Raw genomic sequence first — 7,648 nt, 5'->3', positions numbered from 1 at the left:
GCCGCCTCTTCCCGTTATTTACATCCGCCTTTAACAGTCTAATTACCCGCTTTATTGCTTTCGCCCGGGGGAAGCCCGGGGACGGCGGGGCGGGGGAGGACCCTCCCCGCAAGCCCCCGCCGCGCTCCGCTCCGGGGGGGTGGGGAGGGGGTGAACACAGAGCTCAGCCGGGACTTTCCCCCTCACCGCCGGTTTTTCGGCAGGATTCGGGGCGGTGCGGGCCGAGGGAACCCCCTGTGAAGCGGGGCGGGGGAACGGCGGGGCGCTCCCCGGCGTCCTGCCCTCATGGGGCGGCTGCGCCGAGGGGGAGGGGAAGAAAAAAAAAAAAAAAGAAAAACAAAAAGAAAAAAAAAGACACAATATGTGGATTTTCAGCTAAGCAGCGGAGGTGATTTATTGGCCTTTCTGCTCTCTCGATGGAGCGGGGGGAGAGACTGGAGACCGGCGCATCATTCAGCCGGTTTCCTCAGCTCCCTCCCGTGCCTCAGCGCCCAGGCGACCCCCGGGCAACCCAGGGCCCGAGGCCACGGTGAAGGGCTGGAGGGGATCGGGGGGGCAGCCCCAGCCTTCTCCCCCCTCCTCCGGGGCGGCGGCGGCGGCCCTCACTCTCCCAAACTCATCTAAATTACATCAATAACAGAGCGCGCTCTTTAATGAGCTCTCAACTTTAAAGACTTGAAGGATATTAACAAGCCGCTTGACAAATGGTGCTTAGAAGCACATTAAAGACGCTGCTAATGGAGCGCATAATGACGGCTAATTTTCGATCAGATATAAATTAGAGCCCCAACAGTTATTTGCCTTAAGGACTTTATGTAAATTATCCCCTTCCCTACGAACGGGGCGAGCCGGGCCCCGCAGCCCCGCTGATGCGGGGCCGCAGCCGGACGAGGTTGGGCAGCCCCCGGCACCGCCCGCCGCGGAAACTCCGCGGGGCTGCGCGGGGCCCCCCACCCGCTCCCGATCCACCCCTCTGGCCCACATATCCGGCGGCCAAGCGGGTTTGCTGGGGAGGAGGAGGAGGCCGAAGGCTCGTCCCGCTCCGGGGCTGGTTGCGGAGGGGAGAGGGGGTCTGTGCTTTTAATTTTTCTTGCTTCTAATTTTTTCTCTTTTTTTGGCAACAAGTGCCAGCTGGGGACCGGCCCCGGACGGGGAGGGAGTGACCCGGGATGGCCCTGGCAGGGAGAAGACGTGTGAGAGGGTCAGGACCGGCCCCCCCCCCGACCCCGTAGGAGAGTCCCGGCTGTCTGCGGCAACCCGCGGAGTTCTCTTGAGGATTTTTCTTTTTTCTTCTCTTTTTTTTTTTTTTTTTTTTTGGCTGGTGGGTTGGGATTCGTTTTCTTTCCTCCTCGCCCCGCTTACTTTGCGGGGTATCCTCCTCCTCCCTAAATCCGCACTCACCTTCGCGGGTGGGCTCCACTCCTGCGCCGCCGGAGTGCCCAGGGGTCTCACCTACCAAAATCACAATAACGGGAGTGGGAGAGGGAGGGCGTCGTCCTCTCGTCCCCCTCAACCGGTTACTGCGCCGGGTACCACAAAAACCAACTGGGCTTCCCCGGGAGCAGGGCGGCTGCTGGGATCTGTGTGCCCCCCCCACGCCGGGAGGGGATTTTGGGGAGAAAAAAAAACCGCTACCCACCCACCCCCCTATCATTCCCGCGGCTCGGGAGTTGCGCGGGCGCGGAAGGCCCGGTGGCGGCCGTACTCACCCGGGCGGCCCCGGGGCTGCGCCCCCCGCTCCGCACTCCCTGCCCCGATCAGTCGGGTTTGTTCCCGGGAAAACGCGGCGCGTTCTTATAGCGGCTACCGGCAATTAATATTGCATTAACCCTATTAGAAAAAAAAAAAAAAAAAAAAAGGAAAGGGAAAGACCCGCACCCTCGCAAAGCCATCTATTATTAACGCGAGTGTAACCGGAGACCTCAGCCGCGGGTGCGCGCGTGTCGTGGGGCGAGGCGGGCAAACAGCGGCGTGACAGCGGGGCGGGGAGCCAAGGGTGGCTAATATTTAATTTGGGGTCCGTGGTTTTCTAATTCGAGATTAAAAGCAGTCACGTCTTTGAAGCCAGACGCTGGGTGTAAATGTACAGTTAAAATATTCTACCCCCGCAGTCCCCAGACGGAGCTCTGCTACTCCCAGGCTTCATTAAATTTTAATTATCATCCCAGACTGGAGCAAGGGAAGAGGGGGAACACCGTCCACCTAATTGCGGCGGATAAAGGCGAAGGAGCCCGGCTCTTTTCCCCGGCCGGGCATGCACGGCGGCTGCCGGTTTTGTTGTTGTTGTTATTTTGATGCGGGCAGAGCCTGGCGAGAGCAGCGCCGGCTTTTCCACCGGTAGCTCTGCTATTCGTGAAGGAAAGCGGGGAGGTGATGTTAGAGATGGGGGGGGGGGGGCGACACGGACACACACACACAAGCGAGGAGAGATCTGGCATGGGGTCCACGGAAGAGGCAGGGACCCTCACCAGGGCTCGGCAGCTCATTGTCTCCCAAAACAAAGCGCGGCGGTGCCCCAGAGCTGCCCGGTCCGGGGGAGGAGGAGGGAGTCTGCAGGGTGGGCACCCCGCGTCTCTCCGAGCCCAGGCCCCTTTATCCCCCACCCTTCCCCCTCCCCTGGATCTTCCGTGCCTTTTCTTTCGTTAACAATAACCTGCGTGTGTGGGACGGGGAGAAGTGGACCGATCGCTCCAGGTTTTTAATTTGGGAAAGTAGAGAGCAGTCTATCTCCAGTAGGCGAAAGGAGGTAAAAATAAATAAATAAATAAAAAATAAGAAATAAAAAAAAAACCACCGCGTTTGCTTTCTAAGCAGCTTCCTATTATCACATCGCCACTTAATTTTATTTCCATTCTCTCCAAGTTAAATAGAAAGCCGAGCTCACAGGGGAGCTGCCATGTGCCTACAGACTGGGGATGTCAAGCAGAGAGACTTGCTGTGCAAAGTTAATTTCAATTCCCGAGGAGGATTTCACATTCTCGCTCGCTCTGACCCGCAGTAATTAGCTGAGATAACTAATGATTACTTACTTATTCCTTGTAATTATCTGGATTTAATAATTCGCTGTGTAATTTATTAATTCGCCCGTAATAGCCTTTAAGTGAATGGCTCATTTAAGAGGGCGAAGCGGCGGTTCGGGGGCTGCTCGCCACCTTCCCCTACGGACGGTTTTGGGGGCGCTTTCCGGAGTCCGACTGGCCTCCGGCCACCTCCGACCCGCCGCTTTCCGCCTCCCCTCTCGCCTCCTAAAACGACCCCCGCGACGGCGGAGGTTGCGTGGCAGCCCAACCCACCCGACGGGAGGGGAGGGGGGCAGGGAGGCATTTTCCGCCCTCTGCCCACGCCGTGGGGGGAAGTCCCACACTGCCGCCCCGCACCTGCAGCGGCCGAAGGAGAGGACGAAGCCGTGCTGCTGAGCGCCCGCGGGAGCCCTGCGCTCCCGCGGGAGCGTACGGCCCTGTTGCGGGGACGGTAACGGCAGCCATAAGCGCCGACCGGGCCGGGGGGCGAAGGCGGGGGTCGAGGCCCTGCCTCCGCGGCCCTCCGCGCCCGCGGAGGCACCGGCGCGGCCGCACCAGTAAGCCAGCACCCTCGGAGCGCCCGGGCGGCTTTGAAGATGTAGCTGGAGCTGGTGGCTGGGCGGAAATATGAATATTTAATAGCGGCTCGCCTATGATCCCCTCTCCCCCCCTCCCCGCACGCCGCCGTCGGGTTTCCCCGGCTTTTGTGAGCGCCGCGCGGGGAAATTACTTTTTTATTTCCCCCCCCCCTTTTTATTTCTTTTTTGTTTCTTTTTCGCGTGTGTGCGTGCGTGGCACTTTTGACTCCCCAGCGCCGGGAGGTCGAGCGGTCTGGGAAGTGGGGGCTTGGCGAGGGCACCCCCCCAAACACCACCCCTCCCCCGACTCCCGCAATCAGAGCCGCGCACCCGGCCACCCGCTGCGGCGGGGCGGGGCGCGGCGCTGTCCATGGTGCTGCCCCCCGAAACCGCGCGCACCGGGGGGCAAAACCCCTCCTGGGGCCGGGACAGAGGAGTCGTGGTAGGAAAACAAGGAGCCCTAAACGCGCTTTTGCCAATGAAACGTTTTTTTTTTTTTCCTTTTTTTAATGAAAGACAATTTAACAACATTTAAAAATAACTTAGTACATTACCAGAATAAATAAACCTGCTATTAACCAAAAAAAAAGAGAACCAACGAAATCAGGTCATGTACAGAACTTAAGACTTCGAACAGTCTCGGGCAGAACAGCGGCACAGCGGAATCTGCAAGGATATCTCTATACGCGCCCCAACGCCGACAAAATATTTACATTTACAATACGGGGCGGGGGGGGGGGGGGGGGGGTACGCATCCAAGCATCCTCGTGCCGTGGCGGTTGTTCCGAAAGAAACGATGGAACCCAACCGGCTGTGAAGGTCCGAGCGGAGCCGCCTGGCTCGCCCGCTCCCCTTACCCACCCGCTCACGTTTGGCTTTTCGAAACACGGACCTGCAAAAGGGACCACTCATCCTCCGCAGAAAAGTCTTACGATTGAAAGGTGAATCAATAACCGACCGAACAAATAAATAAATAAATAAGCAATCGGATAGATAGATAGACAGATAAATAACCGAGCCGGTCTGGACACCGTCGCGATACAGCTTTGAAATCGAGAAAGGCGGATCTCGGCAAAAACCCGAAGGGACAAACATCTCCCCCCTCACCCACCCACCTCCCCCCCACGCCAACCCCACGCTGTCACAGACGCGATCCCGTCCTTTCTGGCTCCGGGAGCAGCGTTTGGTGGGGGACAATACGGGAATCCCCATTAAATATGTAACGCGGTAAAGAAATGCCCCGGACAGTGGGTCAGGCTACACAAACAACGCAGGACATCTACTACGGGGTGCCGGCGCCGTACGGATAAAAAATACTCGCCAGAAAAATACCTTGGGTTCAGGTGACAATTTACAGATGGCCAAAGGGGACGTTCAGGAGAAGAAGAGAAAAAGCTCACGTTCATAAATCCTACCAACACAAAATATTTGATTCTCACTAACCATTATTATTATTTCTTTTTACTTTTACCAAGACTTAGATTAAAGAGGTGTAATTAACGAGAATGAGCACGAAATGAAGTTGCTAGAGAGATAAATTAATAATTTACAAGGGGTTGTTTGGCAGTAATCTAATAATAATAATAGCTTTTGAAGACCAGTGAACACAGCAGGATCAGCTCTTTCCCTAAGCGTCATAACTTCAGAGAAGGAAAAGGATAATAACCACAGTAAAAATATATATATTTATATATTTATAATACGCAGTGTAAATGCAGAAAAACCTGCCATCTGTTTTTTTTTAATCATTATTATTATTATTATTTAAATCAAAATACTTTTTGAGACGTCTCTCGCGGCGCGAGCCTCAACTCTAGATTCAAGTTTGGGGTCCCGAGAAAACGGCTGCCAGGGGCACCTTCCGCGCTGGCACCCCCCGGGCGAGCTCGGCGAGGAACAAAAACCAGCGGTACCTGCCGGGGGGCGGCTCCGGGCGGCGGCTCCGCGGGGGACGGGGGGGGGTCTCCCCCCAAAGTTGGGCGCGGGGCGGGGTTGTTGGGGTTTTTTTCCTCCTTTTGTTGTTGTTGTTGTTGGGGTTTTTTTCCTCCTCCTTTCCTTTTTTTTTTTTTTTTGGTGGTGGTGTTGTTGTCGTTTGGGGGGGTTTTTTTTTAGATTTTTTTTTTTTTTCTTTCGCGGATGCCGCCGCCGGCTTTCAGATGCCGGCCGAGTACTTCATGCGCTTCTGCTTCTGGCGCTGGTTGCAGAACCAGACGCGGACCACGTTCTTCTTCAGGTCCAGCTTCTCGGCGATAGCAGCGATCTTCTCGGAGGAGGGCCGGGGCTGGAGGGCGAAGTAGGCCTCCAACGAGCGCTTCTCGGGGGCTGCGATGGAGGTCCGCTTGCGCTTCTTCTCCGCGCCGCTGAAGAGCTCGGGCTTGGCCAGCTTCTCGCGGTGGGACTTCTCGGCCTCCTCCAGCCAGGCCTGCAGGATGGGCTTGAGGGCGATCATGTTGTTGTGGGAGAGGGTGAGGGACTCGAAGCGGCAGATCGTGCTCTGGCTGAGGGAGCCCACCCCCGGGATCTTCAGGTTGGCCAGGGCCGAACCCACGTCGGCCTGGGTCACCCCCAGCTTGATGCGGCGCTGCTTGAAGCGCTCGGCGAAGGCCTCCAGATCGCGGGGGTCGGCGTCCACGTCGCTCACGCAGCCCATGTGGGCCGGCAGCCCGTGGGCGTGGGCCATGCCCAGCGCCGCCGGGTGCATGGGGTTCATGCCGGCCATGTGGGGAGCGTGGGCCGGGGTGGAGACCACCGCCCCGTCGGGGCCCGCCATGGCCCCCAGCGCCAGCCCCGGCGTCAGGTGCTCCAAGAGTTCCCCCTCCAGCGCCTGGTGGGGCTGGTGGTGATGGTGGTGGTGATGGTGGTGGTGGTGGTGGGTGCCCGAGAGGGCGGACGGGTGGGAGATGGGGACGGAGGAGGAGGAGGCGGCGGCCGAGGTGCAAGGGATGGTGTTCATGGTGTGGTAGGTGGCGTCCGGCTTGAAGGGGCTGTGGTGCGGCGGGTGGTGGTGGTGGTGGTGGTGGCTCTTGCTCGGGGCGACGATGTCCACCGCTGCCAGGGCTTCGGCGCGGGCCAGCAGGCTCTCGTCCAGACCGCCGAATATATTGCTCTGCAATCGCAAAGAGAAGGCACACATAACGCCCAGCGGGGAATTCGCCTCCCGGCGCGCTCCCGCCGCCGTGCCGCGAAAACCTCCCCAGCATGTTAAAAGGGAAATCCTGGGGAAGGGGCGGGGGGGGGGGGGATTGGGGAGGGGGAAGAAGAGAGGAGGGAGCGGGGCGCAGCCGCTCGCACGGACGGGCGGGCGGACCGACGGACAGCGCGCACCCGCCGCACGCCGCGCATCCCGGGTCATAAAAACGAAGCGGGGCGGCGGGAGTCGGGCGAAGCGGCCGGGCGATTCGCTGCGCGGCTCACGGGAAAAAAAAAAAAAAAAAATCATCAGGGGGATCCGGGGGAGGGGGGACTCCTTCCAAGCGGGGGCGGCGGGCGGGCGGCGGGCACCTACCGGAGGGGCGGGCAGGCAGCCCCGCCGCATCGCCTCCCCGCCGCCGCCGCTGCTGCCGCTGCTGCCGGGGCTGGCACCGGAGCCCGAGCCCGAGCCGGAGCCGGCGCTGCTGCCGGGGCTGGAACCAGTGCCGGAGCCGCGTCCGGCGGAGCCGCCGGTGCCGGTGGTGCTGGGGGAGGTGGCGGCGGGGGCGGTGGCGGAGGGGCAGGGCGAGGCGGAGTGCAGGGCCGAGTACTTGGTTTCGTGGAGGCCGCCGCCGCCGCCGCCGTGAGAGAGGCCGAAGGGCTGCTTGCTGCTCAGGGACATCATCATGGTGCTCGCCGCCGCCGGAGGAGGGCAGGGGCGCAGGGCCGGGGGGCCCGCACCCCCCCGCCCCTGGAAAAGCCACAGGAGCCCCGGCTCCCCACCCCCTCAACAAAAAAAATAAATTTAAAAAAATAAATTTTTTAATAAAAAAAAAAAAAATCCCGCTCGCCCCCCCCAGCGGGCTGCCCGAGCTCCGCCGGGGAGGAGGCGGCCGGGAGAGGCGGCTCCGGGCCGGCCGG

The 7,648-nt window shown here is 59.6% G+C and overlaps 1 protein-coding gene across 1 annotated transcript; it reads right to left on the bottom strand.

Annotated features, from left to right (window-relative positions):
• Positions 1-5,750: 5,750 nt before the first annotated feature.
• On the bottom strand, positions 5,751-7,415 carry POU4F2 (POU class 4 homeobox 2). The gene is made up of 2 exons (XM_086747064.1): positions 7,104-7,415; positions 5,751-6,704 (listed from the first exon to the last, which is right to left on the bottom strand). The coding sequence occupies exons 1-2, from the start codon at positions 7,413-7,415 to the stop codon at positions 5,751-5,753; spliced, it is 1,266 nt and encodes a 421-aa protein (XP_086603190.1).
• Between the last annotated feature and the right edge of the window lie 233 nt (positions 7,416-7,648).

This window comes from Chlamydotis macqueenii, chromosome 4 (assembly GCF_036417535.1).
Source record: "Chlamydotis macqueenii isolate bChlMac1 chromosome 4, bChlMac1.mat, whole genome shotgun sequence".
Classification (NCBI taxonomy): Eukaryota; Metazoa; Chordata; class Aves; order Otidiformes; family Otididae; genus Chlamydotis; species Chlamydotis macqueenii.
Note: the sequence above shows the minus strand (reverse complement) of the source record. Positions and strands in the feature narration are given on the sequence as shown.